Source organism: Pan paniscus, chromosome 6 (assembly GCF_029289425.2).
Source record: "Pan paniscus chromosome 6, NHGRI_mPanPan1-v2.0_pri, whole genome shotgun sequence".
NCBI classification, from domain to species: Eukaryota; Metazoa; Chordata; class Mammalia; order Primates; family Hominidae; genus Pan; species Pan paniscus.
Window position 1 is genome coordinate 110,330,330 of NC_073255.2, and position 23,433 is coordinate 110,353,762.

The window sequence follows — 23,433 nt, forward strand, 5'->3', positions numbered from 1 at the left end:
TGTGGATTTTGGTATCATCGGGAGTCCTGGAATCAATCCTCCATGGATACTGAGGGACAACTGTACATGTGGATATTGACCTGATCCATGGCAGTGTCTTGTAGTGGAGAGGAAGCTGGTGAGTTATGGGCCAAAGTTTTCAGTGAATGAGAGGGAGTCACTTGCAGATGAGTTGCAAGGAGAGGTGTATGTTCCCAAATGGAGAGACATTCAGGAGCATGGAAATCAAGTGCCTAGATTTCCTCACACTGTAGGTGAGGAGAAACTTCCTCCTCACCTTTTTTTTTTTTTTTTTATGGAGGCTCTCGCTCTGTCGCCCAGGCTGCAACCTCTGCCTCCCAGGTTCAAGCAATTCTCCCGCCTCAGCCTCCCGAGTAGCTGGGATTACAGGTGCCTGCCACTACACACAGCTAATTTTTTGTAATTTTAGTAGAGATGGGGTTTCGCTATGTTGGCCAGGCTGGTCTTGAACTCCTGACCTCAGGTGATCCACCTGCCTCAGCCTCCCAAAGTGTTGGGATTACAGGCATGAGCCACTATGCCTGGCCTCTTCTCACCTCTTTGGTTCTGTAGCTGGGCATGGGAATTAAACTAACATAAGACAGATTTACTGGAAAAGGCATAAAAGTTTTAATATTTTTGTACATGCACAGGAGCCTTTGTAAGAAAAATAAAGACCCATAGAAGTTACTAGGCTCGAAAGCTTATATGTCGTTTTAAACAAAAAATAATAAATTGCAGGGATGTGACAAGACAAAGGGGCTTGGGCTAAGGCTGGCAAATTGTGGGAAAGTGACGAAGAACCGTATGTAGAAAGTTAATGGAAAATATGGGTTACAAATTTTTGTAAGGTTTTGTTTGTAGATTCTTCTCAGTGGCAACTCTGCCTCTGGCAATAATATTCTCCTCTTCCTGGTACAGAAAGGGCACCTTTCACAAGGGAACTTTTATGTTCCGCTTCAAACAGAAAGAGGGTGGTCAGACAGCCTTCCCTGCATCTGTTTTTGCTCCATTGCCTCTGGCTCAGAAGAATCAGTATGCCAAAGTGGCATATTTTAGGATGGCAGGCTCTAAACACCTTCAGCATTGTTCTAAAATGAGACAACACTCTTTACCTAGTCTCCTCAGCCACTTTTACAGTTGGCCCTAATCCCCATAACAGTCCTGGAAACTTATTTTTACTGTTAAGGAAACTGAGATTTAGAGGGGAGGTGACTGAGCCACAACCCACACCCCAGAGGGCTGTTCCAAAGCCCTCCTCGAAATTGGTGCCAAGGGCAGCAGCTATAATGACAGCCAGTCCACATAGAAGTGCCTCCGTTGATCACCAATTAACAGTAAAATCTGATAATATCTCATTCCAAGGTTGTTATAAGCACTAAATGTGGTTTTGTGACATAATAGGCGTTTGTTTCTCCCCACTGCTTCCCACCACAATATATTCATCAAGACCTTTCCAAGGATACTAAGTCTAGGAAACCCAGGATCATGAAGAGAGGGCATGTTCTTCCAAGTGAGGCTGAGGAGAGACTTGTCTGGCGAGGCCTGTACTGACTAGTGACATTAAAAGAGGCGATCTGACTTCTCATACTGCTCTTGTCCCAGGCCTGCTGTTTGTCAACTGCTGGGTCCTCAGAGCCAAAACTGTTTTCCAACAATTTTGAATTGAATAACAGCCAGCTATTCGATTTTCTCCGCATTCTCTAATCTGTATACTTTTCAGAGTCCACAGGACTTGCAACGATATTATCCAAAGGCTGAAGAATGTGCGCTTGACATCTTAGGCTGTAAAATGTCTCAATTTCAATTTCTAATACATAGATGTCAGTGGATGGCATTTTCTGAACCCTTTGTCGATGTCCGTAAATGGCATGCTCTGAATTCAACTAAACAAAAGTACAGACATGGGGGAGGTGTAGGGCGATGTCCAAATTATAATTTTTAAGAGTGTAAAGGATTCCTAAGTAAGATTGCCAGATTTTTTTTTTTTTTTTTTTTTGAGACGGAGTCTCACTCTATCCCCCAGGCTGGAGTGCAATGGCGCGATCTTGGCTCACTGCAGCCTCCACCTCCCGCGCTCAAGAGATTCTTCTGCTGCAGCCTCCAGGGTAGCTGGGATTACCCCAGAGCCCGCCACTGAGCCCGGCTAATTTTTGTATTTTTAGTAGAGAAGGGGTTTCACCACGTTGGCCAGGCTGATCTCGAACTCCTGAGCTCAAGTAATCCGCCGGCCTTGGTCTCCCAAACTGCTGGGATTGCAGGCGTGAGCCACCACGCCAGACCTGGATTGCCAGATTTAGCACATAAAAATACAGGACCCCCAGTTAAACGCCTCTCGGATAAACCATTATTGCATGGGATACACTCACGCTAAAAAAATTGTTCGTCGTTTACCTGAAAGTCACATTTAATTGGGCGTCCTGTATTTTACCCGGCAAATTCTAGGCCTGAGACCAAAAAGTTTGAGAACCCTGCCCCTAGGCGACAGCAAGCGGAACTGCAGCAAGCTCCCAGTAATTCCGGGTGCTGCACTTCCGGTCAGGCGGTCGGGCTGCGGGGCCCTGGGGCCAGCTCACCGCCGGAAGTCTCCGCGTCCCCCCCCCCGGCCAGATCCCTTTCCCAGTCCTGCTTCCCAGTGCCTCGGGCCAGGGAATCCTGGCCTCCGCCGGCTCTGCTTCCCGCCTCCACGGGGCAGCGCCAGCGGCCTGGTCCTTTCACCGGCAGCTCGGTGCCGACGCCCTCACCGCTCTTCCTATCGCCGGGAGTGGCGGGCCGACCAGGGGGCGGCCGGGCTACCGTCCGCCATTCCCGTGTCTCTGCGCCCGCGGGGGCCGCCCGAGCCGGCCACCATGCCGCTGGGCCTGAAGCCCACCTGCAGCGTATGCAAGACCACGTCGTCCTCCATGTGGAAGAAGGGAGCGCAGGGGGAGATCCTCTGCCATCATTGCACTGGCCGGGGCGGCGCGGGCAGCGGGGGCGCAGGCTCGGGGGCGGCTGGAGGGACTGGGGGCAGCGGCGGCGGCGGCTTCGGCGCGGCGACCTTCGCCAGCACCTCCGCCACCCCTCCGCAGAGCAACGGGGGCGGGGGCGGCAAGCAGGTGAGCTCCTCCGGCCCCTCCCGCCGGCGGAGGCCGACCAGGTGCTAGGCGGGCGGGGACGGGCTGGCTGGGAGCGGGCGGGCGCGGGCTTCCCGGATCGCCGTGCTCCTGCTGGCTGGAACGCCCCTCCCCACCTCCTACTGAGATCTTTCGTTTGGCCCATTCCGAAGCACCTGTTATTGTAAGAAATTCAAAGCAATAAGAACCAAGATGTAAAGCCCTTAAGAAAATCTCAATATACACATGTCTACACAGTCGTTTACAGTGTCATGCCACAAATGCAGGCGCTGGACCTCATTCCTTGTTAAAGGTTTTGTCATATCAGGTTATGAAGTAAGATTATTATGTCATTATTGTAAATGGCAGCTTAAGTATTCCGTTGCAGGGGGCGCCATAACCTACTACGTTCTCTGGCCTTAGGGAGTAAAGTTGTTAAGTGTTTTTCTCTATTGTAGACACAACAAATGAATAGTGTTTGTCTTGGTCAAGACTGACTCCTACTCCCGCCTCCTGCCCTATTACAAGCAGCTCACACCTTTTGGAGGCTCTGGAGACGCCTGTCCAGCGAGCTCCGAGATTCCGGGTGCTGAACTTCCGGTTTTACTTAGCCTAGTTGCTGTAATTACTTCTCTTGAAAAGCAAAAGCGCAATCTTAATTGTTAAATGCTCTTATAAAGTACATACTCTGGGATCCTTGTAAGATGATTGTATTGCAACCTTTATGCACTTTTTACTTCTTTCTCTTTTTGTCCTTTAATTTGTTTGTGTAACAGAGTAAGCAGGAAATTCACAGGAGGTCTGCTCGGCTCAGAAACACTAAATACAAATCTGCTCCGGCTGCTGAAAAGAAAGTCTCCACCAAAGGAAAAGGGAGAAGACATATATTTAAATTGAAAAATGTAAGATATTTGTGGACAGTGCCTTTTACTGTAATGACGTTGTGTGTATCCTGCCACTGCCTTCATTTCTCACCATTGAACTTGGACTCTGCCCTTGGTAGCCCTTCCTTAGTATTCTGGAGAATGGTCCACATTCCCCAAAACGGAATGAGCTCTGTTGCAGGAGGCTCACTGTTTATAAAGTTAATAATACTCTTTCCTTTTTTTTTTTAGCTTTTATTTTTTCCCCTGGAAAATATAAAATATGGGTTTAAAAGAAACATCAACCTTGAGCCCATTTTTTGGGGTTCTCTATGGAAAGGAAGAGGAGAGATTATGGTTCTTGATATGGCCAGGTACACTAAGAAAACTTTTTTTTTTCATTCTTTAAAAATCTAAGTAAATATTAACACTAGAACTCATCATTTGCATATTTATTTGTTATTAAAGCCCCAGAAAATGTATCTTACTGACTTATGATGATGATGTATTTGATGAATATGAGTCAAAAATTTTGCTAAGCCTTATCTCCTCTTCTGCTCTAAGAAAAGAGATTGTTGAAAGACCTGTGCTGGAAGTAGTTGAAAGCATATTTTTATTGCAATTAAATTCTCAGTTTTTATAAACAAGGGATAATGTTCAAACACAGTGGACAGTGCATTATGAACTATTTTTTTAAGTCTCAGTATGATATTCTTTTCTTTCAGAACAGGAATGTTTCACTTACCCGTAAAGACGTTTCTGAAGTTGGCCATATTTATTTCTAAAACACAAAGGGACCCTGCAGTAGACTTATGCAGATGGCAGACTATTTTCTTTTTTTTAAATTTAATTTAATGAATTTTTTTAAATTTTACTTTAAGTTCTGGGATACATGTGCAGAATGTGCAGGTTTGTTACATAGGTATACGTGCCATGGTGGTTTGCTGCACCTATCAACCCATCATCTAGGTTTTAAGCCCCACATGCATTAGATTTTTGTCCTAATGCTCTCCCTCCCCTTGCCCCCCATCTCCGACAGGCCCCAGTGTGTGATGTTCCCTTCCCCAAAGTATTTTCTTATTCAGAGTAGTTGCTTCTAATTTATTTAAGATTTTTATAGTTAAATGAGGCATTTGTTGATTACACAAAACATGTTATTTGTATCACATATGCACATTTTTTTCCTTTTAAGTATGGTATACCGTGTTCTCAGCAATTATTTCATTATCGTTTCTCTGAAACCTTTCTTCAGTGGTACTAAGCAAGACACATCTGGGGAGGCCTACTTTCTATGTTGTGGCATAAAAGTATGTATTGAAGCTTTAGTAGAGATCTCAAAAATGGTTGGATGGTAGCAAATTACTAAGAACTCTCAAAGTTTCTAAAGCCTTAGTTTCAGCTTGCTAGAAAACCTATGTTGAGTATTATGGCTAGTTCCATAGTTGAGTTGGGAAATGTCTTTGAGGAGACACTTTTTCACTTTGTATTCATCTGTACATTTTCTGTTACTTGCATTCTGTCATGCTCAGGCTATTAGAGCAGGTACATTTTTATAACTGGAATGTTTATGTGTAGTGAAGCTCTGAGATGACTTTGCATTAGATCTCAGCAGCATAATCAGAAGGTTGTCCTTTGTCTCAGCAATTTTTAAGCTAATAGTAGCAGAAATTGCAGTGGAAATAGACTGCTTTGCCACAACATTCAGAAAATCATTTATCTTTTTATTGCAGTTCTTGTCACCAAACAATACATTTTAGTACTTCTCAAATTGCAGAACTCTCATAGGGCTGGGAAAATGCCTGTAGACACATACATACTATGAATGTGCTAATGTTTTTTGTATTTTCATAGCCCATCAAAGCTCCTGAGTCAGTTTCCACTATAATCACTGCAGAATCAATCTTCTACAAGGTAAGCTTTTGTAGAGTTACTGAAGGAAGAGTTGGGCCTAGTGGGTAATGTGCCACTAAAATGTTGGATTAGTCTAAAGGTCTCTGCTACTCTTTATTTGTATAAGGTGTGATTATACTTTTTGTTCCCTTCTTAGCTGTTTTCCCCCATAAGTGGCTGTTATTAAAACATCTCATCTAGAGCTAAAGTGGGAGGAGAAAGTGCCTACTGACACATGATGTGAGGATCTTAAGTATTTTTTTTTAGTGTAGATTGTAGGAATTATTCTTAAAATGCTGATTGTATAGTGTGGAGCCATGGAAGACTGAGCCGTTAGTGCAATGGCATTGAAAAATGAGAAGGACAGAGACAGGATTTGGACTAGTAGAGGTTGTCGACTGTGGTGTCAAATGGGTAGAGTAGGCCCAGAGATTCTAAAATGCCTTTAAGTGGAGTTGAGCTGAGTAAGGGCAGTAGTGAGGATTAACACCTACTAGAAATTCATAGTGAGAGGAATTCCAAGATGTTTTGATAAAAGAATGAGGAGGTCAGGTTTCCTAGGGCCAAAGTCCATGGACATCTGATACCTCAGTGAGAGAAGTGACAGATTGTTATGTTTAAACCAGAAGTCTTAGGAAAGGAATTAGAACATAGACCCCCAAGGCTCGGCAGGCCTGGCACAGCACAGGCAGCAACCATTGAAGGCTATTTGGTGTTTCGGGATCTGAACTGTCATTTAGGGGACAGTGGTGTGAGTTAGTACTTTATACTTGACCCAGGTGGACTGAGAAACTCAAGTGATTATGCCCTTAAGTATACTTTTTTTTAAGCCCACAATCTATATAGTCGAAGTCTGTTCCTCCCCACAGGGATACACTGGCATTCCTCAGCAGGGCTGGGAAAAACCAACAACAAAAAAAAGTCTGTACACAGGCAAACATCTCTCTTATTTTTCCAACATTTAATACATTGTTAATAAAATATCTAAAGTTTAGCAAACAGTTGCTGTGTATCAGTGGCTGAGCATTTTGCATGCTTTATTTCATTCAGTTCACTCTATGAGGTGGATACTACTATCCCCATTTTCTAGATGAGAACATTGAGGCACAGCAAGGTTAATTAACTTGTCCAAGATCACATAGCCAACAAGTCATGGAGTGAGGCAGTCTCATGCCAGAGCTTAAGCCTAGAGCATAGTTCCTGGCTCTACAGCTTTAGCAAGTGACCGGCTATGTGACGAGGACCAACCTCTCTAATGTCTCATCTGTAAAATAGGAATTGTAAATAGTTACTACCTCAGTGGGTCAAATGAAATCATATGTGTTAAGCACTTAGCAGAGTAAGCACTCAATGAATAGTAGGAGTTATCACATCTTCGTATTTGTGCATTACCTTCACAGTTTACAGATTAAGGCCAGAAGCAACTTGTTGAGCTACGGGTTTAGTGTACTAATAATTTCCATGTGTGTCTCCATGGAAAGGTGTGTGGGACCTGTTATTGTGACTGTCTGTACTTTCGTATTGTTGTCTGCCACCCATGTTTATTAAATGATAAGGACAATAATGCAACAAAGTAGTCAAGTAATGTTGCAAATGCCCAGTATTGTAGTGGCTATCACAGCAGTGCCACTGGCAGGCAGCACCATGGTGGCAAGTTCAAGAGGTCACTGCCAGCCACTGAGCTAGAGCCCAGATCAGGCATGCAAGAGGAGCCTGAGTGGGAGCCACTGGGGATCACGGCCAAGAGTGTGACCACCCAAGACCCAGAATGGCTGAGTGGCCTCCCTGGAGCATGGCAGTGGCAGAACAATTCCATGAACTCAGATCTGGTGATGCCTAAACTAGTGCTGTTCTCGTGTGGACCCCTTTTCTCTACCAGAAACCTTGAATCCTCTCAGCAAATGAGGAGACTACTCAGATCAGTGACTTAGTCCTGTTTGGTGTTATATATGTGTACACAACACAGCACATATTAATAAATACCTACTATGTGCCAGGCACTGCCTACCACTGGAATCTTTCACTAAGACATTGTTTTTACTTTGCATTTCTGCCTTCACACTATGAAAGCAGATGTTTTGGATTCATAGTCATTCAGCATACATTTGAATATGCTGTGTTATGCATAATAAGCCTATGATAAGCAAGTATTCTCATTTAGAATTTGGGAATATTGATTATACATGTGGACAAACAAACCATAAATGCAAACTATTTATATGATAAATAACTTTGGACTGATGGCTGGGAGGAAGGACCAGCTATTGATGGGTAGGAACTAGCAAGTAGCAGACTGTGGCCTGCAAAGACCAGACCCATCCATAGTGACCCAGATGAAACAGCCACCCTCAGACACTTGGATAAAGGGTCCGCCAGGAAAAAACTCCTGGCCTATCAGGTGCTATGTTACAGTTCAGTTACTGGAAGTATTTCCTCAAAAGTGTTTTTATGGTTGAGGTACACATTCCTACAGCTTTACCTGCTGCCAAGTCCCTGTTTCAAGGGAAGCAGCAATGAATTACACTGTTCCCGTAGTCAAGGACAGTATATCTTACCAAGAACTATACCCACTTAAGGAGGAGCTGGATGTCATAAAGATTTGGATCAACCATTATGGGTGTTCAGAGGAGAGATTATTTCCAGCTCAAGACCCAGGGAAGAGGACATAGGATGGATACCAGAGTCATAGGGAGGATTTAACACAGGACATGTACACATTAGTTAGTTGGGTATAAAGTGGAACAGAAATGAATGAGACATAAAGCCTTGAATGCCAGAAATACTAGTAGTCCTGTTGTGGAAGGATATAAAACTCAACTGGGAGTGGAAGAGAAAGGCAGCAGTGAGTCTAGGAGATGTACAGTAGGTTGAGGTAAACATATCCTGAAGACTATAATCCAAAGATTATTTTTGGTTTGAATTTGTTTTGGTTTGAATTCATGGTATCTGTTTTCTTTGAGTGGATGGTTGGGGAGGGTGGCATGTAGAATGCATTCTTACCAAATCAGCATGATTTTCAAGACAGTACAGAGAAAGACTGCTGAGCTGATGTAGGAGCTTTGGCTGCAGTCTCTATGGCTTTCAGCAAGCCGTTTAACCTTACTACTGCTTCATGACTATGGCTAACAAAGTAGGGATAGTACGGAGCACAGAGGATTTTTAGGGCGGTGAAACTATTAATACTCTCTTTGTATGATACTATAATGGTGGGTACATGTCATTATACATTTGCCCAACCCCACAGAATACACAGCACCAAGAGTGAACCCTAATGTGAACTCTGGTCTTTGATGATGCTATGTCAGTGTACGTTCATCCGTGTAACAAGTGTACCACTCTAGTGGTGGGAGGGGTTATTGATAATAGGGGAGGATGTGCATGTGTCGGGGCAGGAAGTATATGGGAAATCTCTCTACTTCTGCTCAATTTTGCTGTAAACCTAAAACCTCTGTAAAAAATAAAGTCTATTTTTTAAAAAGTGGGGATGGTATTACGGCAATATAAAATCAAAATACTTTATGAACAAATGTTTTCTCCAGATGTAAACTGTCATATATGCACCCTCGTATGTGTATGTATAATTTTCATTCAAAAGTGAAACAACTTTAGAATTGGCACCAAACATATAAACACTGATACATTAGACTATCTCGAACACCTTTTACTGACCGCTTTGAAAACTTGCTTACCTATTAAGGTTCATTCATAGCTGTGATGTTCTATTTTTATTTTCAATGTGGGATTATCTTCTGTTTCCCCCAGGGAGTATATTACCAAATTGGTGATGTTGTTTCTGTGATTGATGAACAAGATGGAAAGCCCTACTACGCTCAAATCAGAGGTTTTATCCAGGACCAGTATTGCGAGAAGAGTGCAGCACTGACGTGGCTCATTCCTACCCTCTCTAGCCCCAGAGACCAATTTGATCCCGCCTCCTATATCATAGGTAAGTTTGACAAATGGCACAGGTTTTTTTTTAACTTAGTTAACTCTCCAATATTATGTAAAAGAGTGTGTTAGTCAGCTTGGGCTGTCAGGACAAAATATCACAGACTGAGTGGCTTAAACAACAGAAAGTCACTTTCTCACAGTTGTGGAGGCTGAAGTCCAACATCAAGGTGCTGGCAACACGGATTTCTGGGGAGGCTTTTCTTCCTGGCATATAGATGGTCACCTTCTTGCTGTGTCCTCACATGGCCTTTCATGGAGTGAGAGCTCTTTGGTGTCTCTTCTTATAAAGACACCATTTCTGTCAGACGAGGGCCCCACCCTTATGGGTTCATTTAACCTTAATTGCCTCCCTAAAGGTCTCATCTCCAAGTACCATCACATTGGAGATTAGGGCTTCAACATATAAATTTGGAGGGTGGCGGGGGGGATGCAATTCAGTCCATAACAAAAAAAGCATGAGTATTATTAAGTACAAAAAAATTAGAGAGCTTTATAGAAAATATGAGGCATTTTATGTAGCTGGAGTGTGAGTGCTATCAGTTATTTTGAGTTAGAGCAATGTGCATCTACTAAGAAGTGATATGGATAAGATTTTTTTGGAGTGACCCAGGGTTAAACTGTACTACAAGAATTTATTGCTCAGGAACTAGGTTATTTAGGTTACTTATTTATACAAACCTATTCAAAAATAATTTAGGAAAGAACTATCCCAGTTATCCCATACTTGCAAATTCTCAATATGTGTGCCTTTGCATGCTACACATGTCATCTTAGGCCTTTATAGTATAAAGGCTGATAGTTGAAATGGCAGCTGCTGTGCTTTTGTTAATTTCAAAGCTGCCAAAACAGTTTTGAGATAGACTCACAAGAATTTACTGATTAATACAATTTTTAAAGTTTTCAGATTTTTACAGTTACTTCAGACTTTTTAATCTTTCTGCAGTGAGCATGCATCATTACTTTTGCATCCTGAGAACAAGCATAAGTGTGTTTTTGGAGAGAACTCCAGGGACAAATAATATACCACTGTTATTCTCACCTATATGTCAAGTTTGGTACATTACGAAACAATTCTAGCCTTCTGCTTATAAGTACATAGAATTTTTATTTACCTTATCTATGGATCAGGATCTCAGCAGAGGCAATGATGTATCAGAATCACCTTCGGGATTCCTCTACTGGCTCCTCTTTCTAATCCCCAGATTCTGATATGCATCCTTGTCCTACAGCGAGGCAGCACGGCATGAGGTCAGAACACCAGTTCTGGAGCCGGACTGTCTAGGTTCACAGCCTGCCATTTACCGGCCATGTGACTTTGGCAAGTTTCTTAGTCTCTCTTGCCTCACTTTCCTCATATGTAAAATGGGAATAATAATAGTGCCTACCTCAGAAGGTTGATGTGAGGAATGAAGGTATTGATATATGTAAACTTAGAGCAGTGTGGGTACAAAATAAACATGATGCAAGTGTTCAATCACTGTTTTTGGGAGAATGCCATATTCTTTAAGCCGTTAAAGAAGAAAAAATGATTAAGAATAATTTCAAAGTAATGCATGTTTCAAGGGCTAATGCCAGGTTGCTCCCAGAGTGGTCTCTCCCAGTGTCTAGAAATTTTAACATCTTATGAAAATGATATATATGGTCAAAAATGTATTTAACCTTTCCCTTGGCTGCCTTCCAGGGCCAGAGGAAGATCTTCCAAGGAAGATGGAATACTTGGAATTTGTTTGTCATGCACCTTCTGAGTATTTCAAGTCACGGTCATCACCATTTCCCACAGTTCCCACCAGACCAGAGAAGGGCTACATATGGACTCATGTTGGGCCTACTCCTGCAATAACAATTAAGGAAACAGTTGCCAACCATTTGTAGTTCACAAATTAAAACTGGGTTTCCAGGCCTGGTGTGGTGGCTCACACCTGTAGCCCCAGCTGTTGCACCACTGCTCTCCAAGCTGGGCAATGGAGTCAGATTCTCTTTCTTAAAAAACCACAAAAAAACTGAATTTCCAGTTCTCTAATATTCTTAGTACCACAAGATATGTCATAGGTATCTTTAAATGAAATTCTTAGCTGGAAAAGTGACTAAAAAGTTTTTTTCCTACTACCTAGTAATAAACAAATCATTGTTTATTACTGGTCACTTAGAAAATTAAAAGGGATAGGGCCAGGCGCAGTGGCTTATGCCTGTAATTGCAGCACTTTTGGAGGCCGAGGCAGGCGGATCACCTGAGGTCGGGAAGTGGATCGCCTGAGGTCAGGAGTTCGAGACCAGCCTGGCCAACATGGTGAAACCCCGTCGCTACTAAAAATACAAAAATTAGCCAGGTGTGGTGGCATGTCCCTGTAATCCCAGCTATTTGGGAGGCTGAGGCAGGAGAATCGCCTAAACCCAGGAGGTGGAGGTTGTAGTGAGCCAAGATTGCACCACTGTGCTCCAGCCTGGGCAACAGAGTGAGACTCTTGTCTCGGAAAAAAAAAAAAAAAAGGCTGGGCACAGTGGCTCACGCCTTTAATCCCAGCACTTTGGGAGGCTGAGGCAGATGGATCGCCTGAGGTTGGGAGTTCGAGACCAGCCTGGCCAGCATGGTGAAACCCTGTCTCTACTAAAAATACAAAAATTAGCCAGGCGTGGTGGCGCACACCTGTAGTCCCAGCTACTCGGGAGGCTGAGGCAGGAGAATTGGTTGAACCCAGGAGGCGGAGGTTGCAGTGAGCAGAGATCGTGCCACTGCACTCCAGCCTGGGTGGACAGAGCAAGACTCCGTCTCAAAAAAACAAACAAAAAATTAAAAGGAATAGAATATAATGAAATATATTTTGAACTTAAATTATATTCTATATGTGTATCTTCCTAGGCAAAAGCTGTAATTTCCAGAGAGACCATTAGGAACAGGTAGTATCTATTTTTCTCCGTTATTTATTTCTAGAAACTCATAAAATGGATTGTATTTTTCTATAAGAACAAAATATTAATTAAGGTATAGATGACTGATCAAGGGCTTAATCAAATAAAATGACTAACAGCATCTATCATAAAGCCACACAAGCCTTATGTTCTCATCTCAAAAATGCTGTGACAGCTTTTTGGCTGCTTTAACCATAAGAAAAATGATTGGTGGATGATTTTATTAGCCCAGGCTTTTAAAAACTTTCATCTAGGCCAGGTGCGGTGGCTCACGCCTGTAATCCCGGCACTTTGGGAGGCCTGAGTGGATGGATCACTTGAGGTCAGGAGTTCAGGACCAGCCTGGCCAACATGATGAAACCCTGTCTCTACTAAATATACAAAAATTAGTTGGGTGTTATGGTGCATGCCTGTAATCCCAGCTACTCGGGAGGCTGAGGCAGGAGAATTGCTTGAACTCGGGAGGTGGAGATTGTAGTAAGCCGAGATCGTGCCACTGCACTCCAGCCTGGGTGATAGAGCAAGACTGTCTCAAAAAAGAAAAAAAAGAAAAAACTTTAATTTAATCCTTCTGTAGCAAACAGGCATTCAGAACCATTCCATTGATCTTAATAAAGCTGCTCTTTACTGTTTCTAGTCAAAAATGAGACTTCGATCAAACCATAAGATTTTATACTGCAGATAGCTTCACCAAAGCCACAGAGGAAACATGTTGAGATCAGGCTTCCTGCTTGATAGTCTCTTGACTACCATTAAAACGAATATTGGGAGGTCATGAAAGTCATTGGTAGGCCATTAGCATTGATATCTTTAAAACATCTACCCTAAACCATCTGCTATGGACCCATAATAAGAGGCCTGTTGTATATGAAATTGTCTAGAATTCAGGTGCAGGTCTTTGCCGGTTAAGTAAGGGAGCAACACGTAAAATGGGAGAGGAGTGGGGTGTACTCACTTGCCTCCTCTTTTGTCCTGATTTAACCAGCATTTTTCAACCCTGGGAAAATTTGCAGAATCTAAGTTGATTGTAATGATTTTGAGCTGCAGCAGCTTTAACTCTTACCCTTTTTCCACATAGTTATGGTGTTTGAGTTGGAAAGAAACAACTATAGGTAGCTACACGTACATAATTATCTCTTTATTCACAAAGGGTATAGTAAAATTGATTGTAAATAACTAAGTGCCAATATTCAAAACTTTTGGATTAAAATATATTTTTCACAGTGCATTTACTTTGGATGTATTTATTTCATTTAAACAATTTAAATGGGGCTCTTTAACCAAAAATGGTATTTAAAACCAAAACAGTATCGTACTTAGAATTTGGAATAGAGGCCGGGCACAGTGGCTCACGCCTGTAATCCCAGCACTTTGGAAGGCTGAGGCAGGCGGATCACCTGAGGTCAGGAATTCGAGACCAGCCTGGTCAACATCATGAAACCCCGTCTCTACTAAAAATACAAAAATTAGCGGGGCGTGGTGGCGTGCGCCTAAAATCCCAGCTAGTCTACTCGGGAGGCTGAGGCAGGAGAATCGCTGGAACTCAGGAGGCAGAGACTGCAGTGAGCCGAGATCGCGCCACTGCACTCCAGTCTGGGTGACAGGGCATGACTCCATCTCCAAAAAAAAAAAAAGATTTTGGAGTAGATTCATCATTAATAAGTAATAGATTTTAGGAAAATCAAAAAATGGCTAATAAAATGAACACAATATAAAACATTTATTAAAATGTAGACTTTTAAAAATCTATAAATTGATCATCTGTTTATAAATTGGCAGATGGTTGTGTACCATCTTTTAAAATAAAGATTGAATTTCACCCAGTGTGATGGTTCCCATTGCTTATATTTCTCCTGCTGAGGCCGGACCTGATATGGCCCTGGTCTGTGTTCCCAGCCTTGTCTCCTCATTACCACTAAAATCTTTCCCCTGTATGCCCGCCCAATTTTTCTGGCTCTGAGTCCTTGTTCATACTGTTCTCTCCAATTCTACCTTCCAAAGGCCTTTCTTAACACCTTCGGATTCTTTCTTTGAGAACTTTCCAGATTCCCATGCCTTTTTGGAATCAATGTCTATCCTATTGTCATCACATTTAAGTTTCTACTTCCATCATCCTCACTCCTATCCCTTTGTTCCTGGGATGACAGGGATGCTGTGTTTTATTTACTCATCTTTGTAACTTCCACATAACCTAACCCAGGTTCTTGCTTATGGGAGATGCTGATTGTAGGGTCTGAGTTAGATACTGTTAACTAAAATGCTTGTTGATATTTTAGTTATTAATTCATATTAACTTTGGCTAAAACTTTTAAATTCTATTGTGAATAGTCAAGTAAAATTTAGATTGTTACATTCTGGGTTAGTATTAGATTGTTTTTAAGATTGTTTTAAACAAGATGTTTTTAAGATGAGTTTTAAATAGTTCTCTTAACACAAATAAAGCTTAATATGAGTATTTGAAGGAAATTATCCCAAACCATTCCAGTTCCTGGCTGTGAAAGGCTTTTCCAGGCCTAATAAGTTTTCCACTTCAGCCGTAAGTAGGTGAAATCAAATGAACAATAGAGGGAAATGTATTTATTTGCTTTATACACATGCATGTGTGTTGTGTCTACATATAAACATTGCACACGCTTAGAATGAAGTTTCTGTCATGCCCAGAAAAGGGAGAGGCATTTTTGTGGATTTTGTCTGGCTGCCCTGGGCATGTTTGAAGAACTGTGCTGTTTACTTCATACCAGGTGCGTGAGCCATACCTTTGGTAGGAGGGTATACCTCCTACACCCAAGAAATATAAGCCAGGAGAAGGTCTGTGCCAAGAGAAGGAACCCAAATGACCCACAAGAGGTGGGCCATTAATTATTGGGTCAGATGCACAAATGCACAGTAATTTATTTAAGCACCTCTTAATGGTGACCCACAAGGAAGATTGCTTGTAGTAGTGGAAAGGTTCACAATAAATAAGAGAAAAAAGCAGAATGTAGAACTGTATGATAGCAATTCTGCAAACAAGAAGCATCTTTTATAAAAGATGGAAGGAGCCCAGGCACAGTAGCTCATGCCTATAATCCCAGCACTTTAAGAGGCTGAGGTGGAGGATCACTTGAGCTGCAGTGACCCATGATTGTGCCACCACTCCAGCCTGGGTGATAGAAGTGAGACCTTCTCTCAAAAAAAAAAAAAAAAAAAAGACGGAAATTCCTCCAGAATTTTAACATGTCAACAGAGGTTTTCTGCAGCTACTTTTTTCAGCTTTATACTTCGAAGTATTTTCCAAATTTTCTCTAACAAGCAGTATTTTCCAAATTTTTTACAATAAGCACACACACACACACACACACACACGTTTGTTTGCATACTGCCCAACTGGTGGTGAACAACCGCTGGCTTTTAGTCTATACATATCTAGAATATTTTATAAATAGTAGTTCTTAAACCCTTGAAAGGGAATGAATGACCAGCTGAGAAAATAAAGTCAGTGATTTCACATCATGATTCTAGGAAAGAACTTGGGAGTGACTTCCTTCAGCTTCAGCCACTCCTGGGCCAGGCGCATGCTTAGCTCTGTGGTAAAGGTCACCAGCTTCTTCTGCAGGGTGCCTGTATCATCTGAATTGGAGGTTTGGCGAGGGTAAGAGACTGATGTAGGTTCAAGTTTTTCTTTCCTGTCCTCCACTTGAAATCTGTCTTCCCTTCCAGACTGCCTGCGCTGCTGACTTAAGGCCCCAACACCAAACACAGAAGCAACAGCCTCACACAGAGTGTTCAGCAAGCTCCCACAATTGTGTAAGGTAAAGTTTCCTTTATAGATTCCTTTTCTATATCGCTCCTAGTGGTTCTGTTTCTCTGATCGAATTCTGGCTGATAACAGTTGCTGAGACTCTGAAAGAGAAGGCAAGGAACTACTGTTTCTCATTATAAACTGTTTAGAATTATTTGGCCATCTTTTTGCTATGAATATGTAGTACTTTGATACATTTTTTAAATCAAAAAGTAATGAAAGAGATCACATAGGGAAAGATAGATTGGATTATTTTTAAAGTTTATATACTAAATTGAAAAGCAAAGAATAAAATGGGAGAAACAGCTCCCTCATGTGGCTGTTGGCAGGAAGCTTCCATTCCTCTCTGTGGGCCTCCACAGGTTTGCTCACAGCAAATGGTCCATGACAGAAAGACGCAAGGGCAGTTGCACCCAAGATGGAAGCCACCATCTTTTCTATAACCTAATCTGAAAGAAGGGACATACCAGCACTTCTGCCATATGCTGTTGGGTCACACAGACCAACTCTGGTACAGTGTGAACACAGGACCACACAAGGGCGTGAATTCCAAGGGCAGAGACCACTAGGGACCACCTCAGAGGCACAGAGGGACACCCTATCCAGCTGGTGGCCGATGTAAATTAACATAGCTTTTTAGAATAGCAATATGTATCTATAATCTTAAAAGTATTAAAAGTACTTCTTGATCCAGTAATTTCATTTCTAAGAATCCATGCTAAGAGGATTTAAAATGTGGACCAAAAAATGGGTATAAAAAGAAGTTGTTAACAGTATTTAAAGTTGTGAAAAACCAGAAACAATCTAAAGGTCCAACAATAAGAAAATGAATTTTGATATTTTTCTAATAGAATTTTATGCAGTCATCAGAAATACCATTTACAAATAATTTTTAATAACGCAAAAAAAAGTTTATAAAATGTTTAGTGTAAAACCTGGACACAACTACATAATGATTCTGATTTTGTAAAAAAAAAAAACAAAAACACACACATATACACATGCATATATATGCATATAAAGAAAACTGGAACAAACAAAATAACAAGCATAGTTGGAATTACAGTCATTTTAATATTCTTTATGCTTTTAAAAATTTTGAAGTTTGTATTACTAGCATCCACTACTTACGTAGTCAGGAAAAAAATACAACTTTAAAATAGATATTTAGGTCCAAAGATGGTAATCTAAATGGTGTTACAGGCTGAATGTGTCCCTGATCCCCATGCCCCAAGTTCATATGTTAAAGCCCTGGCCCCCAAGGCAATGGTATTAGGGGAGTAGGGCCTTTGGGAGGTAATCAGATTTCTACGATGTCATGAGGGTGGAGCCCCCGTAGTGGAATTAGTGTCCTTTTAGGAAGAGGAGAACAGACCAAAGCCTTCCTTTCTCTCCTCACTATGTAAGAAGACAGCCAGAAAGTGGCCACAGCCAGGAAGAGAGCTCTCACCAGAACCCAAATCTGCTAGCACCTTGGTCTTGGGTTCTCAGCATCCAGAACTGTGAGAAATAAATGTGTGTTGTTTAAACCACTCAGGCTACGGTATTTTGTTGCAGCAGCCCGAGCTGACAGAGATAGACAGAAACAACACAAGGACCCATCAGCAGACGAATGGATGATCAAAACGTGGTGAGGTCGTGCAGTGGGATATTATTCAGCCATAGAAGGAATGAAATTCTGATACATGCTATAATGATGAACCTTGAAAACATGTTAATGGAAATAAGCCAAACTTAAAAGGACAAATATTGTATAATTCCACTTATATGAGTTAGTTACCTAGAATAGGCAAATTATGTCATAGAGACAGAACATTAGAGGTTACCAGGGTTGTGGGAAGAGGGGTATTGTGGGTACAAATTTTCGGTTTGGAGTGATTTTGAAAAAATTCTGGAAATGGGTAGCGACAGTAGTCAACATGATGAATGTACTTAATGACACTAAATTGTACACTTAAAAATGGTTAATACTGGGCTGGCGCAGTGGCTTATGGCTGTAAATCCCAGAACTTTGGGAGGCCAAGACAGGCGGATCATGAGGTCAGGAGATTGAGACCATTCTGGCTAACATGGTGAAACCCTGTCTCTACTAAAAAATAAAAATAAATAAAAAAAAAATTAGCCGGGCATGGTGGCAGGCACCTGTAGTCCCAGCTACTCGGGAGGCTGAGGCAGGAGAATGGTGTGACCTGGGAGTCGGAGCTTGCAGTGAGCTGAGATCGTGCCACTGCACTCCAGCCTGGGCAACAGAGCCAGATTCCGTCTCAAAAAAAAAAAAAAAAAAGGTTGATGCCTGGGTGCGGTGGCTTGTGCCTGTAATTTCAGCACTTTGGGAGGCCAAGGCAGGCAGATCAGTTGAGGTCAAGAGTTAAGGACCAGCCTGGCCAACATGGCGAAACCCCATCTCTATTAAAAATACAAAAATTAGTCGAGTGTGGTGGTGGGTGCCTGTAGTCCCAGCTGCTGGGAGGATGAGGCCTAGGAATTGCTTGAACCCAGGAGGCAGAGGTTGCAGTGAGTTGAGATTGCGCCACTGCACTCCAGCCTGGGTGACAGAGCGAGACTTAGTCTCAAAAAAAAGGTTAAAATTGTAAGTTTTGTTATGCATATTTTACCATAATCTTTAAAAAATAGATATATAGGAGATAAAGTCAACAGAATTTAATAACCAGTTGTAAATAGAGACTGAGTGAGGAGGATGAATTAAGGAAGACGTTGAGTACAACTTTTTGGTAGGTGAAAAACTCTTAAAAAATACGTGGGCAAAGATCCTACTTGATTCTTATAATTTAAAAATCTCCCAGTTAGTAAACAAGGCTAGGTGGAGATTTGCAGGTGATGTGAGGTGTGTGTTCTGTTTTGTAATGTGAGGACTGTGAGCCATCTCCTGGACTTGAATATCCATTAGATAATTGAAAATACGGATTTGAGAACTCAGGAGACGTGCAATGCAGTAACAAAACTCTGCACCTAGTTGATTTCTGTCTCCTAATTTAATGCTTTTATGGGACAAACTGTTAGGCAGGTGGGCAAGATGGGCAGCCATGTTTTTGTGGGTTTCTGGCCTGTGGGCCAGCCTCAGTGCTCACTCTGAGGTCATGTGCAAACTTAGAACACATTCAGGCCTACCACAGTCAAGGCTCCCTTTCTCAACTCTAGTCCTCTGCACAAATATCCGAAGCCTAGAAATAATAATCATCTGTCCTTGTGTCTTGCATTATGAAAGCCTAGGAAAGGGCCTTGGGCATTAAGAATGGAAAAACTGGTCTAACTGCTGCATGCTTCAGCTTGCAGGGGAATCACTGAAATGGGGACAGGCCATAAAAGGACAACCAGAAGAGTGGCTTCAGCAAAGGCATCGTTTTTCAGAGCAAGCTAGAGAATCCTGCCAGCGTCCTCAGGCAGGGCCCCTGGGCACAGAGGTTAGGCAAGGGAGTGTCCCAGCATGTTGATGCCCTGAGCATCAGAATAATGCCATAGAGGAGCTTCCAAAGAGTTCATTTCAGGTTTTGTAAGCCGAACATTTCTAGGCAAATAAAATTTGATTTTGTGAATAAAGCTTGTTTCTTCAACTCCAGTGCAGATTCTCATAGATTGATAGTGGCTTGTGATCCAGATAAAGAAAACAATTTTTCAAAGATTCATATTCTTTGTAGACGTACGGATTTAGAGACCATCTAATCTAACTCCCTCATTCTACAGATAGGAAAAATGAGGCCTAAAGAAGTTAAGAAAATACCATGGAAATGTCACTGCTGAACTGCCATACGTAGGATCCGAAAGAAATTGGGTAAATGCTACTGTGAGAAATACAGTACTCAGTCCAAAGAATCTAATACAAATTAAAAATCTAAATGTTATTTCTAAAGCATCCCTGCACATAGCTGAACTTACATAGTTTCATTTTCTTTCTTTTCTGTTGAAGAAGAGGCAATTGGCTGGGTGCAGTGGCTCATGCCTGTAATCCTGGCACTTTGGGAGGCCGAGGCGGGTGGATCACCTGAGGTCAGGAGTTTGAGACCAGCCTGGCCAACATGGTGAAACCCCATCTCTACTAAAAATACAAAAATTAGCTGGCTGTGGTGGCCGCTGCCTGTAATCCCAGCTACTCCGGAGGCTGAGGCAGGAGAATTACTTGAATCTGGGAGGTGGAGGTTGCAGTGAGCCAAGATCATGCCATTGCACTCTAGCCTGGGTGACAAGAGGGAAACTCCATCTCAAAAGAAAAAGAAAAAAAGCAATCACTAACCTGTGTTGTTTATTAAACATGACAGACTGGCATGAAGTAATTACCAAACTGTAAACAAAAAAGCTACAATCTGCCAGGCATGGTGGCTCATGCCTGTAATCCCCCACCTTGGGAAGCCGAGGTGGGCAGATCACCTGAGGCCTGGAGTTCAAGACCAGCCTGGTCAACATGGTGAAACCTCGTCTCTACTAAAAATACAAAAATTAGCCCGGCGTGGTGGCACATCCCTGTAATCCCAGTTACTCAGGAGGCTGAGGCAGGAGAATCACTTGAACCTGGGCAGCGGGGAGGTTGCAGTGAGCCAAGATCGCACCATTGTACTCCAGTCTGGGCCGACAGAGTGAGACTCGGTCTCAAAAAAAAGAAAAAAGAAAAGCTACAACCTTAACCTCAACTTCTCATAACATCATCTCTACTTCTGGTTAGCAGAAGAGTGGAAGTGGGGAGGTTTATTACAAAAAGACTGTTATACCTTACACACTTCTCTCCATGAATAGTGAAGGTGTGAGTGAAAAAGACAGCAATTTTATTTTTTTTTTGAAACAGGTTCTTGCACTGTCACCCGGGCTGGAGTGCACTGTTGTGATCACTGCTCACTGCAGCCTCCACCTCCCAGGCTCAAGTGATCCTCCTACCTCAGCCTCCTGAGTAGCTGGGACCACAGTTGTGCACTACCATGCCCAGCTATTTTTTTTTTAAGAAATGGGGTCTCACTATATTGCTTAGGCTAGTTCTCAAACTCCTGGCCTCAAGCAGTCCTCCCACCTTGGCCTCCCAAAGGGTTGTGATTACAGGCATAAGCCACCACACCCAGCCAGCAGTTTTAGAATAAAGGGTGAAGGTGCTGTTGGGGAAATATAATTTAAAAAACAAAATCTTCTCTCAACCCAGAAATCCTCTCCATGAAGGCAGTAGAGAAAGATAAGCTTTATTATTGAATAAAAATTAAATGAGAATGTGATGCACATCACAGGCACTTTGCTAAGAGATCACAAAGACAGAAGGAAATTTCACCATTTTGTACAGCCAAGCAGGTACAGCCCATTACATGTATGTTTTCGAGATAAATAGTCCTCAACTAAGAGAACTTGACAGCACCACTGGTCACACAGTTCATCCTAACTTTACCTGATAATTGATGTGACCACTTGTGTTATCTAAGATATCAACTTTTAGGGGGTGGGGGAGTGTGGAAACAGGAGTTACTTTTATAGCTTGATGCAAGGTACTCATTAAGATTAGGCTGTTACCCTCCCACAGAAACTGGAAGATAGGTATGCTATCTGGTAATGTTTACATTTCCCAGATCCTTGAGAAAGACATTCCTAGGTCATACAGCTGACAAAAGGCTGATTCAGTTTTTAAATATATATATCTGTATATATATTTCAGGCTGGGCATGATGGCTCATGCTTTTAATCCCAGCACTTTGGGAGGCCAAGGCAGGTGGATCACCTGAGGTCAGGAGTTCGAAACCAGCCTGGCCAACATGATGAAACCCGTCTCTACTAAAAATACAAAAAAATTAGCCAGGCATGGTGACACATGCCTGTAATCCTAGCTACCAGGGAGGTTGAGGCAGGAGAATCACTTGAACCCGGAGGCGGAGGTTGAGCCGAGATTGCACCATTGCACTCCAGCCTGGAAACAAGAACAAAACTCCGTCTCAAAATAAAAAAAAAAATTATATACATATATGTATTTCAAAGAGACTGAGAAAGTGCATACAAGTTTTCTCAAGTAATAACCTGACATAGAGGGAGGGGAGGAAAATTTCTTGCCTCATTTTCAACAGGTGGAATTAAACTTATTATTTTAAATTCATATTTATCCTTACAGTGCCCATCCTAAATTTGGAAGAGGAAGGGTGTGGGCCAACTTTTGGCTTAGGCCCTCATGTCAGGGCTTCTCTTAGTACATATGGTACCTTTCTGAGATTTTCAAACTGGCAGCCACTTTGGACTGATCAAGTTGCAAAGCTGAATTAATTGCTTACTATTGTAAGGGAGAGCTATGCCAGTCAGGCCCAGGCTCCCTTAGGAGAGCAGACTGCTGATCTTCTGTGGGGTTTTGGGGAAGCTAGAAGTTTAAGGACAGGAAGACTTTGAAAAGTATTTATAGGATGATGTCATCTGGGGTGGGGATTGATTTGGGCTGTAATAGAAGCCCTACTTGGAGAAGTGAACAAAGGGTTTAATCTGCTTCAGGCAGAAAAACGCCTAGGAATAGGACATCCAGGGCAGGCATTTCAGCTTACTGATGCCTTCGAGGAACCAGGGCCCTTCTGTTTTCTTGCTCTACCATTAGTGGCCCATACATTTGCACCCTCATGGTTGTGTTACTTGGGGGTCCTTGCTCACAGAGCTCCCAAGATGGTGGCAAGCCTCGTGTTCTCTGACCTGGGGTTCTTGGCCTCATGGATTCAAGGAATGGAACCTTGGGCCATGCGGTGAGTGTTATAGCTCTATTAGAAGCTGTGGGTCACAGAAGAGAACCATGGAACCCAGTGACTAGTGTTCAGCTCAATTAGGATGAACCCAGGCACTTAGCCATGCAGGAACAATGGCAAGCCTTTAGCCTGATTGGGAGCGGCAATGGGTGCCTTGCTGGATGAGGAGCACAGCGGACACCCTGTATGATCCAGAGGGATGGGAGTCAGCGGCGGGTCTGCAGTGGCGGCAAACAGCAGTGGTGGAT

General features: G+C 42.5%; 1 protein-coding gene across 10 annotated transcripts in view; it reads left to right on the forward strand.

Moving 5' to 3' along the window:
* Positions 1–23,433, forward strand: part of GATAD1 (GATA zinc finger domain containing 1) — a 50,853-nt gene continuing 27,420 nt past the window's right edge. The window contains exons 1-8 of one of the 10 annotated variants that reach the window (XR_008625902.2): positions 1–3,098; positions 3,872–3,997; positions 5,810–5,869; positions 9,611–9,794; positions 11,481–12,694; positions 16,406–16,497; positions 18,045–18,117; positions 20,190–20,277. Coding sequence is in view for 1 of the 10 variants with exons in the window: in XM_034964448.3 (XP_034820339.1) it covers positions 2,850–3,098; positions 3,872–3,997; positions 5,810–5,869; positions 9,611–9,794; positions 11,481–11,671 (810 nt within the window). In the remaining 9 variants the exon portion in view is untranslated. Of the gene's footprint in view, positions 3,099–3,871; positions 3,998–5,809; positions 5,870–9,610; positions 9,795–11,480; positions 13,933–16,405; positions 16,498–18,044; positions 20,278–23,433 lie in introns of those variants that run through there. The other 9 variants (XR_008625901.2, XR_008625904.2, XR_010112626.1 and 6 more) reach the window with 9 other exon arrangements.